This window comes from Salvia miltiorrhiza, chromosome 1 (genome assembly GCF_028751815.1).
Source record: "Salvia miltiorrhiza cultivar Shanhuang (shh) chromosome 1, IMPLAD_Smil_shh, whole genome shotgun sequence".
Classification (NCBI taxonomy): Eukaryota; Viridiplantae; Streptophyta; class Magnoliopsida; order Lamiales; family Lamiaceae; genus Salvia; species Salvia miltiorrhiza.
Window position 1 is genome coordinate 65,874,157 of NC_080387.1, and position 22,657 is coordinate 65,896,813.

General features: G+C 37.1%; 2 protein-coding genes across 3 annotated transcripts; both read right to left on the bottom strand.

Moving 5' to 3' along the window:
• Positions 1-1,940: 1,940 nt before the first annotated feature.
• Positions 1,941-6,387, bottom strand: LOC131005110 (putative late blight resistance protein homolog R1A-3). The gene is made up of 2 exons (XM_057931921.1): positions 3,460-6,387; positions 1,941-2,199 (listed from the first exon to the last, which is right to left on the bottom strand). Exon 1 carries the CDS (start codon positions 6,108-6,110, stop codon positions 3,465-3,467), a length of 2,646 nt encoding a protein of 881 aa, XP_057787904.1. The 5' UTR covers positions 6,111-6,387; the 3' UTR covers positions 1,941-2,199; positions 3,460-3,464.
• Positions 6,388-8,294: 1,907 nt separating this feature from the next.
• On the bottom strand, positions 8,295-14,463 carry LOC131005111 (putative late blight resistance protein homolog R1A-10). 2 transcript variants are annotated; one of them, XM_057931923.1, is made up of 4 exons: positions 13,755-14,463; positions 9,985-11,984; positions 9,689-9,908; positions 8,295-9,048 (listed from the first exon to the last, which is right to left on the bottom strand). In XM_057931923.1, the coding sequence occupies exons 1-3, from the start codon at positions 14,226-14,228 to the stop codon at positions 9,689-9,691; spliced, it is 2,694 nt and encodes an 897-aa protein (XP_057787906.1). In that variant the 5' UTR covers positions 14,229-14,463; the 3' UTR covers positions 8,295-9,048. The 2 variants fall into 2 exon arrangements, with proteins under 2 accessions (XP_057787906.1, XP_057787905.1); XM_057931922.1 differs by lacking the exon at positions 8,295-9,048 and adding an exon at positions 9,305-9,502.
• Between the last annotated feature and the right edge of the window lie 8,194 nt (positions 14,464-22,657).

Sequence of the window (22,657 nt, forward strand, 5' to 3'; positions counted from 1 at the left end):
CCGAAAAACCAATTTATTTTGAAAGATAGAAATCGAATCAAACTAAAAAAATTGAAAAAATCAAATCATATTTAAATATTTCGGTTTGGATCAATTTGATTATTCAGTTTTAGATATTTTTTTTTTCACCCCTAAAAAAGATCATATATAGAGAGATCTACATATGAGCGTAAAATGCATAGAGAGACATGGACTGACGGACACATCAAATAATATTTATTGAGTGTATTGATAGTACATAAATAGTATAGATAATTTTTTTTTGTAAAAGTTTTTTGAATTTTTTTTAATGTATTAATAGTAAATAAATAATCATACTTTAAAGGTATTGTATAGTGTATTAATTGTAAATAAGTGTAACTATAAGGGTAAAAATATTAAATTATTTGTGGGTTAATCTCAAAAAATAGAAAATGTGAGAGGTCGTAAAAAAAACAAATGCATATTCTAGGTTTCACACAAGACATTTTGACATACATTAATTATTTAGAGGATTTAACACAAGACACTTAAAATAAATAAATAAAAAATTACCCAACTAGAATTGCTAAATGTTAACGGTCACGAGTAGGGATGGCAGTGGATCTTGGACCCGGTCCAGATCCGTGGATCCAGATCCGTTTTTAATGATCTGAATCTCAATTTTTTGGACCCGACGGATCTGAATCTGGATCTGGATCTGAATCTCAGTTTTGAAAACGGATCTGGATCTGGATCTTGAAATTTTAGATCCGGATCCGGCCCAGATCCGACCCGTGGATCCGTTTTATTATATATATATATATATTATATTTTATATTTAGTTTACTAATAATATTAACTAAATTAAAAATAATAAATAAATTATATTCAAAAGAATAAAAACTAAAAGTAATTAGATAAAAGTATTTTGTGTTATATTTTTCATGATGGAAATTAGATGTTGTTGATTTTGTGAATTTTTTTTTAATTTAATATAAAAATAGCAGATCCATGGATCTGGACCCGTGGACCCGCGGATCTGACGGATCTGGATCTGGATCCAAAATTTTCAGATGCACGGATCTGGATCTGGATCTGGTATATGAAAACGGATCTGGATCTGGTATTGGCCAGACCCGGTCCAGATCCGGCCCGTTGCCATCCCTAGTCACGAGTTCCCTTCAATGGATGATATTACATGGGATCCTATGTCTCATAATTTATTGTGTCACATTTTGTTCAATTTTTAATTTGTTATAATTTTAATTATTTTTTCTTTAATTTTAATTTATTAATATAATTTTAAATTAATCTATTAGGGTTATTCATCCAATAGAGATCATATGTATTCTTTATATTTTTTTAATTTATAGTTAATTATTAGAGTTAATTAATCTAAAGTACATTTTTTGTGAATTAAAGCTTATAATTAATAATTTTATAATAAATAGTTATAAAATAGCAAAATTAAAAATAAGACAATAAGTTAAGGACCGTTTCGTTTGGGGATTTGATTCTCGTATTTGTACTTATCGTTACTTTTTTTTTTTTTTTGAGAAAACTTGTCGTTACTTTTAATTGATTCTATTTAATTCATTTTTTTATTTTGGGTTTTTCTCATTTGAGATTTAATTTTTTATTCCCATACTCTATTTTGAATTTGAATTCCTCCATATCCCTCGTTCTACGCCATTTCTCCACCATCATATCACTACCGATATTTTCATTCTCCATCCTCCTCCCCGCCTCTATCATTACCACCATCGCTACCTCATCACTACCACTATCATCAAAATTGATTCTTATTTGTTCAATCAAATAGTAAAAAAGAGAATCATAGAGAAATCGGTTCTTTTTGCGACGGTGAGTCAAAAGACTCAAAACAAATTGAGAATCTGAAGATCATTTTTCTCGTTTTGAATTCCTTTCTATTTTCCTATGCCAGAACCAAACGGTCCCTTATAGTACAAAGGATCACATTCGAAAAGATATGCCATACTTCAATAGAATAATACGAATGAAGTGTAACAAGTTCTTGGTAGTCCCATAAAATCCCTCAATACATCTACATGGCAAGAAAGAACAATGGCAGGAACACATTTATTTAAGTTTCAAACATAAGGGAGACAAACCACCATCAGGATTTTACATCATCAATACCAAACACAAAACAAAGCGCCGCAAAGAAATGAAACAACAGTCGATCCCCAATCATAACCAAGTTTTCTGTTAAGCATTCTGCAATAACAAAAAAAGAGAAGAGTAGGTGAATTTCTACGCAATAACACAAATATATTCACTTACTCTTATAGAATGTTTGGTTGAGCTTATAAGCTCCTTAAAATAGTTTTTTTTTTTTTAAGTAAGATCAATAATGGTTGATGCCCCCGTGGTAACTCGAACTGCTGACATATTGATTAGAGGATAAGCGTCTTACCAACTGAATAGTGCTTTATTGTCAAGCTCCTTAAAATAGTGTATAAGTTGTAATTAGAAACTTATAAATTCTTAAAACATAGTATTTGATAAAATAAATTTTTAAACAACTTATAAGTTGAAAAAATAAGTTCCAACAACTTTTAATCTCTCAAAAAATAAGTTTTTCTCAATCTCAACTTATTTCTTTCATAATCTTATAGACAACCTAATTGTACAAAAATAACTATACTATATATGATTAATTATTTTCGTTATATATCTAATTTATCTATTTTCATTTTTCTCTCTCTAACTAATATTTTCTCTTTTTAACTCACAATTTTCTCTCTAGCTTAATTATTCAAACACTTTAACAATTTAAAAACCATCGAAAACATTACATTTTATAAACTTTTAAAACCTCTTATAAGTTATTGAAACTTATAAACTCTTGAAAATAAGCTTAGCCAAATACAATGCAGTTTGCAGGTGGTGCTTTTAATTCCATAGATAAGGGTGATAATTTCAATCCTAAAAACTACTCGAAGGAAAAAGGGAAGAAAAAAGAATCTCCATTAGCTAAAATTATCTAAAATTAAGAACTTCTCTATGCACGGATATTTTCATGAAGTTTTCACAAGCAAGATTAAGAGCATGAGTAACGCTATCCTCGATAGCTTACTCGAACTCGAGTATTGCACTCGAGTAGCCGTTGCAAGTGAATGCTACTCGAGTTATCGAGTATGTCCGAGTGCAATTTCTTTTTTTTTTTTTTAATTCTCTTATCTTCTTTAAAAATTTCTCTCTCCTCTTTAAAAACTAAAAAAATCAAGTAGGCTATCAAGGAACCCCAATGCAGCACTACCTACTCAATAACACAAGTAGGCTATCAAGTAGGCTATCAAATAACCCCATTGCGGATGCTCTAAAGTTGTCATGAAATCTTTACCAATCAAATTTATTTACTCTTGTTTTTTGATGAAGATTTAATGAGAAGTCGTTAAGAGTGAAGATTGATGCATACAGAACCCAAACACACACGCAGAGTCCTGTTAATATAAAACATAGGAAGTTGCATACCGTATCTATTCCCATGAAGAAAAGATGCGACCTTCAAAGCCTTCATTAAAGGACTCCGCCTTATCTATAATATCCTCTGCGGAAGACACAGCTTGAGGGCTGCAGTCCACCATCTCCATCGCCACAAGGGGTCCAATGTATACAATATCATCAGGAAGCTTCTCCAACTCGTAGCAATGCCTCATAATCAACCGTTGGAGTTTGGGGAAATGGGAATTAGTTGCTTCCCACTTTTGGAAATTCAGGTATTCAATCAATAGGTACTTGAGTTCCTTCATCTGACAGTCGGGGCACCACTCCGGCCCATTGAAGGCCAGCTCCTTGAGCTTCAGCACCTCAATACCCTTCAATTCCTTAGCAACGAATTTCATGTATTCCCATGGAAGTCCAGTGCCACTCAGAGTCACCCTTGTCAGTGTTCTCGGGAAGAAGCTCTCAGCCGACTCAACTTCAATCCCTTTGTCCGGGATCGGATTCAGCACCACGAACCTGAAATGCTCCAGCTTGGTCAGCTTGGAAACGGTGAAATTGATCTTACCCGGCGATTCGATCCACATTGCCAATTTCCTCAAGTTGGGCATGTTGTCAAGGACTTCATTAGTAAAATAAGCAGCATCCACACTTGCAAGAGTCTGGAGGTTGAAAAGCAGAGTTATGTTCCGAGGAGCAGGCGGAAGAGCAGGGAAATCCGTTTCCGTGAACCATAAATGCCTCAGCAGCGGCATCTCCCAGATCTCGTCTGGCAGAAAAGATGCACCCACGAAGATGATCTTGGGCTCTCTACGAACCATGAGAGTCTCGAGTTTCTTGAGGTGCGTCACCTTTGTGGGAAGCTTGCCGTTGTATGTGAAAGAAAGGTAAGTCAAATGAACAAGATCAAGAAACTCGTCCGGGAACTGGATGAAATAGCAAGTGAAAGCATCCAGCACTTTGAGAAGATCAAAAGTTAAAAAGAAGGGCATCGGGTGGTGGTGGTGGGAGCCGAGGTAGAGAAGACTCCGGGCAGGCGTGATCGTTCTTGTTTTGTTATAAACTTCTTCGAGGCACATGAGAATGTTTCTGTGAACAGATACGCGCCTCTTGAGCTTGGATTCTTCTTCTACTTCCTGATTGTATTTCTTCCTGGAGAAGAAGAACTTCTCCATTCCACATTCTTTCTCAGCCAGCTCCCGTAAGCTGTCGTGCATACCACAAGCCTTCATTCCGCCATTGGAACTTTTCTTGCGAATTGAAAGGAGATTTCTCCCGATAAGATCCTCCAACGACTTCTGTGCCACTTGTTCCACGTTGGGGACTGCTGGTGCTGGTGCCGGTGCCGCCGATGGTGCTTTTGGTGCTGGTAAGAAGCCTTCGGCAACCCATAACTTGATGAGTTTGGTGACACGAATCTCACAATCTTCCGGGAATGCTCCCATGTAAAGGAAACAGCCCTTGAGTTTACCAGGCAAGTAAACGTAGCTGAGAGCCAAGATCTCCAAGTAGGAGTCTTCGCCTTTGGTAGCAGCATCAGCGACATCTTCTTCAATCCGTTTCCAGTAATCTATCTGCTGTCTCTCCTGAATAAGAAGACCTCCAACCACCACAAGTGAGAGAGGAAGACCCTTACACTTCTCCGCGATAATCCTTCCAGTATCCTTCAAGTGAGAAGGGCAGAATTTTGTAATATCATCCTTGGGGTCTTCAAGCCTGTCACCGAATACCCTATAACAGAGTAACTCCCAGCTGTGCTCCAGACCGAGGGGCTTCATCTTATGGAGAAAACTAGAGTTTTTGAGAGCATCAGCAACATCCCCAATTCTGGTGGTGAGAAGAATTCGACTCCCATTCTCCTTATCCGGCAAGGCCAGTGCTATTCGATCCCAAGCTTTTGTATCCCACACATCATCCACCACGATTAAGTATTTGAGATTGTAGAGTTCCTGATGCAGCTTAGTGAGCAGCGTATGCTCGTCGCCCTGGGTGGCGTAGTGGCCTGCTTGAAAGTTCTTGCTCTCCATGGTGTTCAAGATCTTGGTGAAGACCTCTTGGTAGTTCACGTCTTGAGATACAGTCACCCAAGCACGAATGTTGAACTGGATCCTGGTTTGTTTGTCGTCGTAGATACTTCTAGCAAGAGTAGTTTTACCGATGCCGGGCAGCCCGGTGATCGGAATCACCAGCCGCGCTTTGTCGTCCGCCTGCAGCCACCCCGTCACTGTTTTGAAGTCTTCCTCCTGTCCCACGATCTTATCCTTGCCGCTGAAATTGAAAGCAGGCTCGTCGCCATTGTTGGAGAACAGATTCTGGGCTTTTGGGTCGTCTCTGATCTCCTGTTCTAGAACCACCGCCTCTTTTTCTACGTCTTTTATGGCGTCTGCTAGCTCCTCCATGGTTTTTCCACCGGATTTTTCTGGTGAATGGCCTCTGCTCCAATATTCCACCTCGTCTTGGGCTGCGTAGATGGCTTCTCTGATTTTGTTTTGCAACTCCTTCAAACTTGGCCTTTTCAGTTTAGGAACGAAGGCGATTTTGTCGAGAGATTCTTGCAAGGATTTGACGTTTTCATGGAGGAATTCGATTTGAGACTCCGACACATGAGTAGGAAACTGGTGGGAATCCAGCAGCTGCTTCAGAGTCTGCCGGAAAGCGGCGACGGCAGAATAAGCAGCCATTTTTGGTGTGGTGAAGAAAAATTTGGGGGGTTTTCAGTGAGCTAAATCATTTTTGAGAAGGTTGATGTTTCAATCTGGGATTGGGGAAATGAATTTTTGAGGAATAATTAATGTTTCAACTTGGAGGTTTCTTGGAGGCTTCTTGGAAAGCTGTTTCAAAAGAGACGGTACTTCTTTCACATGGGTGACATTATTTTAAACATACAACTTGCATTAGTTAAATTAATTAAACATTGTTTAAAACTGACATTATCTCTAGTCTTTGTTTAAGTCAATGAACTTATGAGGCTCCCAAAATTTTAGAAAATGTTTAGTGTGTGGGTCGATGTGGTTTATTATTCTGTTCTTTGAAAAACTTAATAAGTTTTGTTTGGACTAATTATAGCTTTACCATCTTTGTCCCCTCTTCGGAATTTTTCACTTTTTTCTCTTTAGTCTAAAAAAAAATTATGTACGGAGTATAATTAGCATGAATATTAAACTCAGACTTAATAAGTGGTAAACTTGATTATATTCAATGTGTTTTTCTTGTGGATGAATAGTTTCTAAAATCATCAATTTTGCATTTAGTGAAACTGTATTTTCTTTTTTATTGAAATAAGAATGTAGTGAAAGGAAGGAGGAAAGAACGAAACGAGAGTGTTATTTATTCTAAAGAAAAACGAGAGAGGGAGGGGGGGGGGGGGGGGGGGGTGATTGGTGGTGGGTGGGGGGCTCAGTCTTTCTTCAATTTTTCTTCCCCCCAAAAAAAATAAAATAAATAATAATAATTTCTTCAATTATTTTGGGGTGACAATTTTTCTCTTAAGTCAATTCGACTAAGCTAGACCATTGATTCCTTCACCTCATACTCATATCATATGGTCCCATTTCAATAATTCGAGGGTTTGGACCAGTCAAAGTATTTAAGTTTTAATTCTACCATACTTTGTAAGTTCTGATTTTAATAAATGCAACTCATTCTTCTGATTTTACTAGTTTCAAGGTCTAGACAAACCAAAGCTATTGTAAATAAATTAAGCAAATAATAACAATAAATTGGATAGGGGTGTGCAGCGGACCCGGACCGACCTGCCGAGTTTGCTGACCCAAAAATTTTAGAAAAATGGACCGACTCGGACCGAAACTTTCGTGCGGGCCGACCCGGAACCGGACCGAGCCCGAGCAACGGGTCCGGTTCGGTCCGGGTCAGACCCGCTAATAACCTACTTTTTTTTCTTATTTTTTTCCCCTATTTTTACACCTATTTTTCAGATCTAAAACATAAAAAATACAATACCAAAACACATCATAGTCTCAAATATTCGCAATCCACAATCACAAAAAACAAAACATAAATCACAATCAATCTATTACATAATATGAATTAAATATTAAATTTATATGAGTATCGGATCGGTTCCGGGTTCGACCGGGTTTAGACCCGGACCGACCCAGACAAAATTCGGTCCTTAAAATTAAACCCAACCCGGACCGAACACCTATAATGGACCGGTTCAATCCGGATCGAACCTGTCGGTCCGGGCGAGTTCGGCGGGTCCGGGTTGAATTTGCAAACCCCTAAAATTGGATTATACTCAATTCCACACAACCAATTAATACCTATCACTAGCGGTGACAAATGATAATGAAGCCATATAGTATTATAGTTATAGAGAGATAGAGCTCATTCACCCCGCAGTGACAAATGAAATGATACTACAAATATCTTAGTTTGTCGAGAGAGCTCGTTCCCCTAATTTTGAGATATCATCAAGATTTACAGTACACATGTCATGAAAAAAAAAAAAAAAAAAGAAGAAGAAGGGCTCAAGCCTTGTAAATACTTCATTATTTGCAAAGAAACTTTCTCACTATCACGATGTACTGTCAATGAGATAAACTGCTCCACTTTCAATCGAATAAAGTGCTCCATTTTCATAGAAACAATACAAATTAAATAGGGGTTTGTTAAAAGCTTAGCAAAACACTTTGATTGTATGAATGGGGCATTTGACGAAGTTATATGAATGAGGCATTTGCATTTCAAATGGTAAGTGAATTATGGAGGTCGTTTGCAATAATTTGATGTATTGTCTGAAGATTTTGAAAGAGATACAAATACTTCAATTGAACTACATATTTATAAGAGTAAAATTTTAAAGTAGCCAAAATGAGGCATAAAACACAATTTATGGTCACACATTGAAAAAACACAAAATTTAGCCATTTTTATTGATTTTGACGTTTTTACCCTTAATGAGGCAGACCGGGTAGGATCAGGCACGCGGGTCGCGTGCTGGGTCGGGTTAGGCACTTATGGCACTATTAGTGCCATAAGTGTCAAGATTTTACTCTTGGCACTTATGGCACTTTTTAGTGCCATAAGTGCCAACGGAAATTCAAAATAAAACTAAGTAAATTTGTCATTTGGACACTTATGACACTAATAGTGTCATAAGTGTCATACGTGCAGCACAAATACAGAAACAACATCATTTAAACCCTAAATGGATAATCTAAACCCCAAATGGATAATCTAAACCCTAAATGGAATATCTAAACCCTAGGGGAAGTGTGCACTTATGGCACTTATGGCACTAATAGTGCCATAAGTGTCATACGTGCAGCACAATTACATATCAGATCAGATCTGTCGATGGCTGAAATCAAAGGAGGCGGAGATCAGATCTGCCGATGGAGGAGGCGGCGCAACGATCAGATCAGATCCACCGTCGCCGCCTCATCAGATCAGATCCACCGCCGCCTCATCAGATCAGATCCGCCGCCGCCGCCGCCTCATTCTCCGCCACCTGACCAGTCCCTCCTCCACACCGCCGATTTCAGAGGACCAGATCTCTTCCACCGCCGCCGCCTCATCCTCTACTCTGACGAATTCTGCCCAAGCCGCGAGAGCTCCGACGATTTCTCCAAGCTCGACGCCGCTGCCGCGTAGCCGCTGAAGAGAGAGAGAGGGAGATAGAGAAAGAGAGAGGAGAGAGAGAAGGGTTGAATAGTCATGACATACAAAAAATGACCAAAATTTATATTTTTTCAAATGGTGGACAAAATTTGATGTTGTATGTTGAATAGGGCCACTCGACCCTATTGTTTCTATTTATAAAACATTGAAGAGTTTGAGAATTTTCTTCAATTGATTTGTTCGCTTTAAAATGGAAAGACCATATTTATTGTGGAATATGGATGGACGAAAATAACAAAAAAAATAATCATACTTATTGTGAACATTCAGAGTATTATTCAAAATATCAAGATATTGTGTTCATAAATAGTTTGTATGAATAACAATATCTAGAAAGGAAAAAAGCAATGGTAGCCTCCGCTCTAGGCCAAGTGACAAAGGGCAACTCCGTGCATTAAGCATTGATATGGCGGCAATGCCTGAACTGCCCCTGCACGATCAACAAGTCATTGCCAAGCCAAACTAGGATTTTAAGGCACTCGTTTAAAGAAATATTGTTATGCTGAAAACTTTTAAGCATTGTACAAGATATGTTGATTTAGAAAGTGTTGGTAGGATTCGGATTTAGCCTTGTGATTCAACTAAATGAGTAATGTAGGGGACACTTGCAACGTACCTAATTAGATGTGGCTTTACTGGTCTCAGATACAGGACCTACTTTGAGATCGAAATCGACCGCAAATTTCCCTTTTTGGCCTCCCTTCTTTGAGTTTCCAATCTCCCTCGCTGACTCAATTGCCGAATCGCGAAGACGCTCTACTTCCAGTTTCTGGAGGCGTTTCCCCAGGCTCTCTGGAATTTTGTTGAGGTTCTCACAATTCTTGACCACAAGATACCTAATAGAGTGCATAATTTCGTATCAAATAGTAATTATTGAACATCAACATAAGATTGGTAAGGATGAAATCATACTTGAGACAAGGGAAAGCATCAGGGGAGGCCTCCCAGATAAGTAAATCCGCGTTGACAATGAGCAAGAGTTGGAGACTAGGAAAGGTATAGCCAGCAACTTTCCAGGCCACACCGACAAATGCATTGTCTTTCAGCTTGAGGACCTCGAGGCTGTTGATCATTGCCAACATGGACATGTGATGCCACCCAAGGAATGTATTCGATAATGTCAGCCTCTTCAGATTTGGCGGGAAACAGTTTGGTAGAGGGAGACAATGCAACATATCCTCTGATGTTGGCTCATAAGGTATACTATTCACCAGCTTCAACTTTTCAAGATGATACAGTTTTTCCAGGAACTTAGCTCTGAAAATATTGACTAATTTCCCGGAAATCCCCAGCGTCTTGAGGTTCTTAGCCCTTCTGGAGGCGGCTTCTGTGCAAGATTCGGGCGACAGCCTCTCTAGTGTTTGGAGGTTCTGCCCTGCCTCGCCCTCCCAGTTGTTGTCGAGGACTATAGCCGCTTTAGTCTTGAAGTGCCTCAGCCGAACCATCCGCCACACATTTGCTTTCATTGTAATGGAACGCTTCTTGGTCTCCACTATAAGAGTTTGTAGGTTCCATAGCTGGTAGATTTGTTCCGGAAGAATTGTGAGGTTATCAATGGAGAGTGTGAGGTACCTCAGATGAATTAGTTTGGTAACCTTTGCAGGAAATTGGTGAAATTTGACGGACTTGGACTCCAGAATCCTGAGCTTAGGGAAGCCATCCGGTATAACTGTTATGTGTTCTGGATTCAGCTCAACCGGCTGCTCATAGAAACACAGAAGCGAACGCACATGCGGACCTTTTGGGCCTTCTGAGAGGAAATTAGAGAGATCGGAATGGAAACAAAGACGATGAGCTTTCTCTACTTCATCAAGCTGAGAAACTCCAGTCCTGAATTTTTTTATCTCATGAAATAAACTCTCCTTCTTAGATATGGTTATGCAGAAGGCACGTATCATGTCATGAACACGAAATGTTTTAACTTTGCCCATGGGATTTGTTTTGTCCACCTTCACCAAATTCCTCCTAATAAGATCATTCAAATTATCTTGTGCGGTTTCCTCCAAGTTCCTCCCATCCTTGGGTTGTATAAATCCTTCCGCAATCCACAAACCACACACCACCCTAACCGGAATCTCATAATCTTCAGGAAACACCCCCAGATAGACAAAACAATCTCTCAGGTCATCGGGGAGTCTGTCGTAACTCAATGCCACGACACTTGTTATGCGCTGCGCCTCGTCTTTCTGCAAGGCATCACTCACATTTTTAGATACTTCCTCCCATCCCTCCATCGCCACGCCCCTGGCTAGTTGGTCCACCAGAATACCTCCTATCACAACTATTGTTAACGGCACTCCATCACACTTGATGGCTATATGTTCACCTATGGCGCTCAATTCGTCGGGGCATTCGTCCAGGCTACCGAATACCTCATACTGTAGCAGCATCCAGCTTTCCGGCTTTGTCAGGAACCGCAGCTTGTGGGCTCTTCTGTAAACACTAGTGGCTTCTCCGACGGCATCCTCTCGACTGGTTATGAGCACCTTGCCTTTCCCATTGTCCAGCGGCAACACTTCTTTAATTCCTAACCACGCATCCACACTCCATACATCATCCAGGACTAGCAAGAATTTTTCTTTCTCCAAACACACCTTGACTGTCTGAGCCAGCTCGTCGTCATTGAGATTAGACGTATTTTGGCTGGTGGTGAATTTTCTGAGGATTTGGAGGAATACATCCCTGCTGTTGAACTTTTGTGAGATGTAAACCCAAATGCGAATAGGGAAATTGTAGCAGATGCTCTCGTCCTGATAAATCTTCCACGCCAGTGTTGTCTTTCCCTGTCCAGGTATACCGATGATGGGGATGACATCGAGCCGCGCTGTTTCTGTTTCTGGCATGAGATAGCCCTTTATGGTCTTTTCCTCATCTTCGAAACCTACCACTCTATTTTGCCTGATTGGTTTATCCTATGTGAAAGAGATACAAAATGTAAGGATTAGATCTTATACCAAATTTATCAGTTCAAGAATTTGTAAATAAAAATATCAGTACTCAATTAGTATACAATCAATAATTCTCAATGGATTTATCACTCGTGAAACACCACACAAAATAATTGATCTAGTTCGGTGTAAACACACCTACAGTTGAGAAGCTTCCCCCACAAAAAACTTTCAACTACCCGATGTTAAATTGTAAAGGACTCACAAAGAGCGTCATGTCAAAGACCTAAGTAACTTCTTAAAACTCTACTAATACTCTAATAGGGAAAGGTAGAAATGTATGCACCATATTCACCACCCAACCCCAACAAAAAAAAAATAGAGACTACAGGAACAAAATATTACAACTCAACTATTGAACAATATAAGAGATAACATATTTTTCACAAACAGGCAGAATGCTTATGAAAAAAACTCAATAAACAATACTAAGAAAACAATAACCTTATTTGTGTTTTCAATAACATATAGATACGTTACATGAGCGAGTATTTCCTTGCAATAAATATTCCAAACGAACAAGTACAAAGAAAGGAAAGATAACCGTACCTAACTAAACAAATTCACACTCTAGAGATTTCTCGAGGACTTGCATTGTCACTCGAAGTAAAAGAAGAACTTCCCTAGATGTGTCAACACAATAACAAGCTAAGTGTGTCTTACTTACACTAACAGTAACTTTGCAACAGAGAAACACAACATTTTATCATAATTTTGAGAAAATTGCAATTTAAATTCCAATTTATGGATCTTGTCATAAATTTATTTTAATCTTTAAGGTGTACCAATAACATCTCTATCTTTTGAGTTGTTGTAAATTCAATCATTCTATAATTCTTTAGCACGAATTCAAAATTGGGATTTAGGCAAAAAAATCAACTCAAAATTTGTGAAATATAGAAAGGTCTAATTTACAACAAATTTAAAAAATATTGGTACATTATTGAAATGCTCTAAAGATTGTGTCTAATTTGCTAGAACTTAGAGGGTTCAAAGTTTAAGATTTAAATTGCAATTATCTCATAAGCATCATCTTAATTTCAACCATTTAAGATCATCCACAAATGTAATAGAAGATCTCATAAGCATTATTGTAATTACAAAAATTTAAGATCATCCATTAATGCAATAAACTATGTCATGTAAATTGACAATATAGGATCTGAATTGTAATTACACATGATGTAAGAGGAGGTCTCCTACATGGTGCAGATATACACGCACTTTAATAGGACACTCATAAATATCCTTTTACACATTTTAATAAGATACTTATAAGTATTTTATTAAAGTTTGCATATGATCCGCACTATACTATTATCCTCATGAAAGATTTTGTGTGGATGTAAATATTGCTGCTAAACCAAAAAGGATGAACATGAGTAAATTAGGGGATTCTATCTCCCAACCAAGACAACCTCACCATAAACTTGTTCAAGTAACAATATTAATGGTAATATTCAGTCTCTTCAACTCAGCATAAGAATAATTTTGCCTGATCATTTTCCACTAAAAAATATGGAAAAAGTTATCTTTGTAATACCCAAAAGGGCAGTTAGGCTTAGGGTTCACACCTCCCTTCCCCAAGTCAAACAAATACAAGCATAATCTATGTAACATTTAGCAGTACCGGCATCAAAGCAGAACAGTTCTTAGAAGTAATCACCAATAACTGACTTTTCGTATTTAATTAAAGTTGAAAGTGAGGAGAAAAAAACAAAAGCAATGTGTTACCCTTTTCAATTTAGTCCGTTGATCATCGACGGCTCCGGATCCATCGCCGATCCGCATATTAGAAAACTGCATCTTGGCTTCGTTGAACATCGGCAACACTTTTCCTTCTCTAATGGACTTGACCTCTCTCAAGAGGCTGACACTTTTTGTTGATCCGGAACCCCGCTGCCTCGATAAGGAAAATGGAGACTTCTTGGTCTTTGCCTCTTTGGCCCTGACCTCGATAGCCTTGGTCAAGCAAGTATCAATGGTGTCTTCGACCTCGTAGACGACCTCTCTTACCTGCTTCTCCATTTCTCTGAACAGATGCTCCTGCTTCGTCGCCTTGGCCGCGTCCTTGAGGAAAGCCTTGAGTAAACCAAGCTCCTTGTTAAGCTGGTTGAACTCATTTTCTGCTCCGGAGATGAGATCTTTGTACTCTGTCACCACCTCCTTCACTTGCTCCAGCAAGAAACTCACTGCAGCCTCCGCCATCTCACTTCACATATCAAATGCGCCTCTAATTTACAATTTTATTACTACTATTTATTTGGGCTACGTTTGTTAATTAATACTCCACGGACCACTTCTTCCACCTCAAACTATCTTTCAATCCGTGTTTTAATTTTCCATTTTGATCCATCTATCAATTCATATCCTACTTATTTTTAGTAACTATTCCCTCCCTCTCAATACAAATGTCTCATTTTCTTTAATGAGACGTTTCAATACAAATGCCATATTCCATTTTTAACAATATATTCTCACTCCAAACCTAATATTTAAATAATTTCCACCAATTAACTTTATCTATTTTTTACATATTTTTTAATCTCTGTGTCCAAAATCTATGGGACACTACTATTGGGACGAAATGAGTATTTCCTTAATTACTACCCTTATATTTTACACTTATTTTCACGTGCCATTGAGGGACCACCACTTTTAATCTTAAAAAATATCATTAGTCAACTATACTTACTAATTGTGGATCTTTTTCTCCACTTAATAAAGGGTTAAGGTGCAGATTAGCCCCTGAAGTGTAAGCCCTTATAGCGTATTGCTCCCCTTACTAACTGTGTGTGCAACTTACCCCTTAAACTACCAAATATCGCACATTTAAGCCCCTTTAACCTAACGTCGTCCAACTCCGTTAGTCAAACTTTTTTCTTTTTTTTTTTAATTCAAATTGTGGGGTCCACCTTCCTTTCTTCTTCTTCTACCTTAAGCCTTCTCACTGCCTCTCCTCCAACACTGCCGTGAAAAGCGTGCTCTACAACTCCGGCACCTACACCAAGGGCGACCCTTTCACCATCAACTAGGCCTATTGTAGATGTATAGATATAGATGTTAGCTTAAAAAGAAATAGGAAAATAAAATTAAATAAAGGAAATGAGTCAAAAGACACCCAAACTTCTCGACTCAGCTTCTCTTCTTCTTCACCCTACTTATTCTCTGTCAATTGAAGATAAAAAAGCAAATTGGATAAAGGGCATTTATATAAGTTGGTGAATATGCGCATCATCTCATTTGATTTTCTTTAATCTACGATTATGGAAACAAAATTTCCCATAAAACCTTCGATCATTTTCTTGGTCGTATAATTCTTCGTCTTATCTTCTGATCTCTTTGTCTATACTGAAAACCCTTGTACATCAATTCCGCAAATTCATTCGATTGCTCCAAAAATTTTATACAATCACTCATACGTTGCAGATTCAGAACCTGCTAAGCTTTCACCATCAAAAGAAAGGAAGGTGGGCGTAGTCGGGCTCGAGCTCGTCGAAGCTGTTGATGACGACACCGTAGCTTTTGGAGTCGGACTCGCTCATCTGCTGAATCCAGCGACTGAAATCGTCTTTGTTCTCGTGCAAATTATAATCGGAGACCTGGGTTTTGACGAGCTGGATTTGATGGGGGAGATTGGGGATAAGAAAGGGCTCGAAATCGAAAACAACGTGATTGAAGGGCTTGTGGCTGTGCATCTCCTCGGAGACGCAGAGGGAGAAGTAGTTGGTGCCGTGGAAGACGAGCCCTTGGTGTAGGTGCTGGAGTTGCAGAGCACGCTTTTCACAGCAGTGATAAGGTTTAAGGTAGAAGAAGGAGAAGAAAGGAAGGTGGACCCCACAATTTGAATTAAAAAGAAAAAGAAAAAAGTTTGACTAACGAAGTTGGACGGCGTTAGGTCAGAGGGGCTTAAATGTGCGATTTTTGGTAGTTTAGGGGGTAAGTTGCACACACAGTTAATAAGGGGGGCAATACGTTATAAGGGCTTACACTTAATGGGCCTATCTGCACCTTAACCCCTTAATAAATAAATACTCCCTCCGTCCCAAACGAAATGTCCTATTTCTTTTCGGCATGGAGATTAAGAAATGTGTATAAAGTAGATAAAGTGGGTTGGTGAAAATTATTTAAATATTAAGTATAGAGAGAGATTGTATTGCCAAAAAAGGAAACATGACATTTCGTTTGGGACAGCCCAAAAAGGAAAACAAGACATTTCATTTGGGACGGAGGGAGTAATATATTTTTTCTTAAATTTGATATGTTTCATTTGAAATGTTCTAATACTTTTTTTGGAACACTTAATAAATAAACAAACACCTTTAACATAATCTATAAATTACAAAATGGAGTAGTATGTTACAAAAAAAGTTTCTTTATGTTATCTCCGTCACATGATCTGACATAAATAACCTTAAAAAGCTATTTTTCCTTTTCAATTTTATTATTAACAATTAATTTTATACTCAAATTACTGCACCTTAGTATTTCAGGTGAGATGGAAAGCGTTTTTTCTTTTCTTTCTAAAGTAAAAGGCAACTTTAGTTTATATGACTATAATGATATATATATAGAGAGAGAGTGAAAGATGAGAATGAATATGGAAGGTGTGATATTCAAATTGTATAACTGATATAGTAATATTTATTCAAATTAATCATGTGAAATGAGAATAATGAATAAACTAAAATAAATCTACAAAAAATCAATATAATGTTTGAATGGTCATTCTCAAGCTCTCAGCTGAGTTCGAATATTGAAACGGACAAAAAATTCACCGCCTTAACTTAATATGGCTATTTGTGGATTATAAGCAATTTATTCGTATATTTATATTGATTTATTCGCTATTTTCATTTCTCGCGAAAAATAATATTCTCACTATATCCCACTTATATATATATGGGCTAAAATAAGAGCATTTCTTAAGATATAAAATAAGAATCATTTTCAGCCTTAGATCATCAAGATCTACGGTTGATTCGTAATCCTGTTTGATGGATTTATGGTCCTGAGTTCGAATCACAAAGGTAGCAAAAATTTATTTTTCACAATTCATACATTTATACAGCGAATTCATACGTGTTCTACATAAAATTCATACATTAAAAATTGCTATTATTTCTTATTTTAAGATGTGCTCTCACGGTAGCGCATATATATATAGGGGTGGGCTAGAATAAAAACATTCTTAAGGGCCTGTTTGATATGGGTTTATAGGTATGATAAATTAAATAAATACAGATTAGTGTGATGTTTGATATCATGTGCAGTTAATATGGTCAACTCCTACTTAATCCCACTTCTCCATGCTATTTTGTGGGAATAACCCATACTAATAATCCACCCCTCCCCCCTTGGATAACTTTAATACTGCGAAGTTGGATAAAAATTCTGCTACCCTTCCTCACGCATATCGATGCAAATGTCCAAGTAATGATGGACACACATGGTATTTTTAAAATTATATGAGGATAGTTTTGGTATTAGATATAATATAATCCAACATAATCCTATGGATATCAAACACAATATATGATTAAGTAGCCATGATATCAAACACCCATAAAATAGTATAAATCCACACTAATCCACACTAATTTTTCAAGATAATTTTAATCATAATCAATCCTAAACTGCAAATCAAACGGACCCTAAGTGTATAAAATATAAACGTTTTTTAATGTACGAATTTTATGTAGAACACGTATGAATTTATCCAACAGAGTTACGAATTGCGAAAAATATATTTTTGTTACCATTAGAATTCGAACTCAGGGCCACGAATTCATCCAACAGGGTTACGAATCAACCGTAGATCTTGATGATCTAAGGGCTGAAAATCATTTATATTTTATACACTTAAGAGCGTTTTTATTCTAGCCCTCCCCGATATATATATATATAGGGTTGCATTCTAGGGAAACACAATATTAGATGGAGAATGGAGTCGCAATTTGGTTCGTCAGATCAATCTTGATCAAAGGCTGAGATTAGAAGTTAATATAATTAAAATTGGTAAGATTCATAATATCCCTTAATTTACTCCTTTCTCTCTCCTCTCTCTCTCTCTCTTAAAATCAAAATACATAATTAAGTTCATAAAACTATATCTGAAAGTTCGTAAAACTGTATTTGCAAGTTCATAAAACTATATCTGCAAGTTCAATCCTACTCTCCCATCTACCTCTTTCTCTCTCACGATTTTCCCTCATTAAACACCAAAAAACTTCAACACCATTCAAGACAAGTTCAACACAAGTTCAGAAGTTCAATACCACAAATTCAAAAGTTCACAGAATTATACGTATAAGTTCAATAAAATTATTTACAAAATCTGCCGCCCCCTTCCTCTTCTCCGGCGAATGTTCAATGCACGGAGAAGGGGGCGGCGGCCGGAGTTCAGAAGGCGGCGGTGGTGGCTGAACTTGGGGCGTTCGAAGGCGGCGGCGGTGGTGGCTGAACTTGAGGGCGTTCGAATGCGGTGGTGGCTGAACTTGGTGGCTGAACTTGGGCGGCGGTGGCTGAACTTAATGGGGTTCGAAGGCGGCAGTGGCTCTGAACTTGAGGGCGGCGGTGGCTCTGAACTTGTGGGCTGAACTTGGGGCGTTCGAAGGCGGTGGTGGCTGAACTTGAGGGCGTTCGAAGGCGGCGGTGGCTGAACTTGAGGGCGTTCGAAGGCGGCGGCGGCTCTGAACTTGAGGGCGGCGGTGGCTCTGAACTTGTGGGCTGAACTTGGGCGGCGCCGAGGAAGGAGGCAGCGCCACCTTTTGTGTGTGTTCTGCCGGTGTGTGTGTGTTCTGTGTGAGAGACGAGAGAGATAGGGAAAAAGGGACGGGAGAGAGAGAGATGAGAAAGGAGAGAGGAGAGAGGGAAGTGGGAAAAAGTGACGGAAGAGAGAGAGATGAGAGAGGAGAGAGGAGAGAGGAAAGTGAGTAATTTAAGGGATCTTACCAATTTTTATTTTCAAAAATTATTATATTAATTATATTAGCTTTTAATCTCAGCCCTTGATTAATATCGATCTAACGAACGAGATTATGACTCTAGACTTTGTAAATATTTATGTTCTTGTTGAACTCTCCCATATATATATATATATATATATATATATGAGTTGACTAAAATAAAAATTTATTTAAAATATAAACTATGAATCATTTTCAACCCTTAGATCATGAATATCTATGATGGATTCATCACTTTGTTGAATGAATTCATGATCATTGGCTAAAATAAAAACTTGTTTTAAGGCATTCTTTTCTATATATATAATATAAAGAAAGGATATAATAGAATGACTAAATATATTGACAAATGAGAATAACAAATAAGTTAATATAAATCTATAAACAAATTAAGTAACGCATGAATAGTCATTCTCATATGGATTTGAATTATGAAAGTGCAAAAAAAATACCACATTAATAGAATACAACTACTCGTGCATAACAAGCAAGTTATTCATATATTTATATTGATTTACTCATTATTCTAATTATCACGAAAAAATAACATTCTCACTGATACAATCAATAAATTGAGTCTTACCATTTCTTTTCCAAGTTAAGTCCAAACCGAGATTAAAAGAATTTTACTTTCTTTGTCCCGCTATTATTATGTCAATTACAATTTTGAGTTGTCTTATTATTATTGTAACATTTTCATAAAATATACTCCCTCCGTCCATGAAAGAACTTCCTAGGAGGGAGTGGCACGGGTTTTAATAAAATGTTGTATAGTGTATTGAGAGTGGAGAAAAAGTTGTAAAGTGTATTGAGAATTGTGAAAAAGTATTAATAATTTATTGTGTTGTTTTAATTAATATTATTTGAGTGGTGGGAATTGTCTTAAAAGGGGAGTATTTTTTAAGTGGTGGGGTATTGTCCCAAAATAGGAAAAAGTAGGAAGTTCTTTCGTGGACGTCCCGAAATAGAAAAATAGGAAGTTCTTTCGTGGACGGAGGGAGTAATAATTTAACTCTTCAAAAGGTATGATCTTACAATTTTTAATTAATTTATATATTTTTTTTAATTTTTGTGCCTAAAAAGTTTTAGACAGTAATAGTGGTGCGAGGAAAGTATTAGTACATGGGAAGAAAGTTTTCGGTAAATTGGAATTGAATAAGTTTTCTGAACCCTATCTCCAGCAATGTGATAGAGATATTTATTAGAGTTTCCTATTTATTAGTACTACAATTTGATACAGACTATTGACTTTTCTCTAAAACAAAGCATAAAAATAATGATATGCATTGCGAAGGTCCTTATTGATATGCCACCACCAACCAACTTGTCTCTCCAGTCAACTATTGACGTTTCTCTCTTTTAGCATAAAAATAATTTATTGATTGAATTCAAGAGAAAGCAAAGTTAGTTAACCCTTTTTTTTGTTTGAGTTAGAAAAAAAAAAATTGTACTACTAGTAAACTTCATTAAGGAGTGAGGAGTGGGAATGCAATTTGATTCGATATAAGTTAAAAGTATTTTTTTTAAAAAAGGGTAATTTTAAACACAGCCCCCGATTTTTTTACTATAGCCCCTTATTTAAAAAAAAATAATAAAATTAATTATGATTGTACTATTATACCCTCATAGCTTTTATTTTAAACTGTAATAAATTATAAGTTATAAAAATTAATTTAAAATACATCACGTATAATTTTTTCACAGAAAAGAAATTATATAGCCTCCATCCTGATCTAATACAGATAAATCATATATAGCCCACATCCTGATCTAATATTAAAAATACTGATAAATAACCCTAATAACTCCATCAGTATAGCCCCCAACTCAACCAGGGGGCTTAGCCCACTGGCCACCGGGTCCTCACTTAAGTGAAGTGACCTGGGTTCGATCCCTCTTGGAAGCGAATTGGAGATTGGAGATATAAGGTGGATTTTGGTGAATGGAGAGATAAGGTGGTTCTTGGAGTGGATGAGGAACAGAACGCAGGAAATTCACCACAAAACTTCTTTGCATCCTCTGCTCCAACTTTCTTTCAAATTCTTTTCCCTTTTACTTCTCGCAATGAGGTTGAGAATGTGTTGTATGATTAAATTCATTTCTATACATGTCGTAACCAACAAACTATGGAAAAACCAAAAAAAAAAATTGAACAAACGCGACTAATTTACTTTTCAAATGTACTAGTGACTAATTTACTCTGATAATCAGATCAATTTTTTCATTCCAATTCCCAATTAAACATGACAATATTATATATGTCAAGTTATTTGAAAGTTAGATCTTCCGTAAAGAAATATAATTGATTCCAATTGTAATCAGTAGATAATAATGAGGCGTATGCAGAAGCATTGAGAGCGTGTGCAGATAACAGTTTCCCATCTAATAATGTCAAAACAAAAATATGTTGGAGGTATGTATCTTGGGTTTTCATAACTCTGGTCATTTTGCATCTTAAAAAGAAAAATTTCTTCATATCCAAGATAAATAAATTGAAGATGATGTTGAACTTTGTTCTTTCTTATGTCGATGTTCTTCTTCTTTTTCCTGCGTTCTGTTCTTTGCGTATTTAATTAAAATTTGAGTTGGGGGCTATACTGATGGAGTTATTAGGGTTATTTATCAGTATTTTTAATATTAGAACATGATGGGGCTATATGATTTATCTATATTAGATCAGGATGAGAGCTATATATGATTTCTTTTCTGTAAAAAAATTATACGTGATGTACTTTAAATTAATTTTTATAACTTAGTAATTTATTACAGATTTAAAATAAAAGCTATGAGGGTATAATAGTACAATCATAATTAATTTTATTATTTTTTTAAATAGGGGGCTATAGTGAGAAAATTGGGGGTTGTGTTTAAAATTACCCTTAAAAAAAAGTTCTATTGAAGGCCCAATTATATTATATGAGCTATTTTGATACAGATAATTAGGGTGTATAATATATACTCCCTCCGTCCACGACAATTTATGGATGGCACGGATTTTAAGAAATATATAGAGTGTAATGTGAATAGTTTAAGGGTCTCATCTTGTGAGTATATTAATTAAAGAGATGTGTGGGGTACACTTGTCAAAAAGGGAAATTGGTACTCATTTCATGGACGGACGTAAAAGGAAATATGGGTACTCATTTCGTGGACGGGGGAGTAGTATTTAGGATACTTTAAAATTTTAATTAGTAAAAAATAGTATGGAACACATTACTCTTCATAAAGTAAAAGTCTTAAAATATTATATTGATTCGAGTGATTCTATATACAAACTATGGAGGTGGTATACATAATACAAATCTGATGAGGAGTAATATATGCAGAGCAGAGGAGTGGACTTGGACCGAGGAATCGCTCGGGTCAAAGAAATCATTCGGTCAGAGGAATGGGCTCGGTTCAGAGGAATGGGCTCGGGTCAGAGGAACGCGCTCCGCCAGAGGGACGGACTCGGTCAGAGGAATCACTGAAGTCAGAGGGATGACCTACCCACGAGATAGTTAATGGTAAAAGTGACCACTTCACTCGGGAAGCGCCAGAGCAGATGAATCGCTCATTCGCAGAGGAATCCAAGGCTCCGCGATACGTATGTTTTTCTGTCTTTGAACAGAGGAATGAGCAAAGGCAGATAAAATTACCATCGTGCCCCTGACCACGCGGGGAGCATGA

Excerpts from the sequence above, each read along its gene's own strand:
- LOC131005110 (XM_057931921.1), bottom strand. The coding sequence starts at position 6,110 with ATGGCTGCTTATTCTGCCGTCGCCGCTTTCCGGCAGACTCTGAAGCAG.
- LOC131005111 (XM_057931923.1), bottom strand. The coding sequence starts at position 14,228 with ATGGCGGAGGCTGCAGTGAGTTTCTTGCTGGAGCAAGTGAAGGAGGTG. Across the intron at positions 11,985-13,754 it reads AACGGACTAAATTGAAAAGG|GATAAACCAATCAGGCAAAA; the intron begins GTAACACATTGC and ends TCTTTCACATAG. Across the intron at positions 9,909-9,984 it reads GATGCTTTCCCTTGTCTCAA|GTATCTTGTGGTCAAGAATT; the intron begins GTATGATTTCAT and ends GCACTCTATTAG.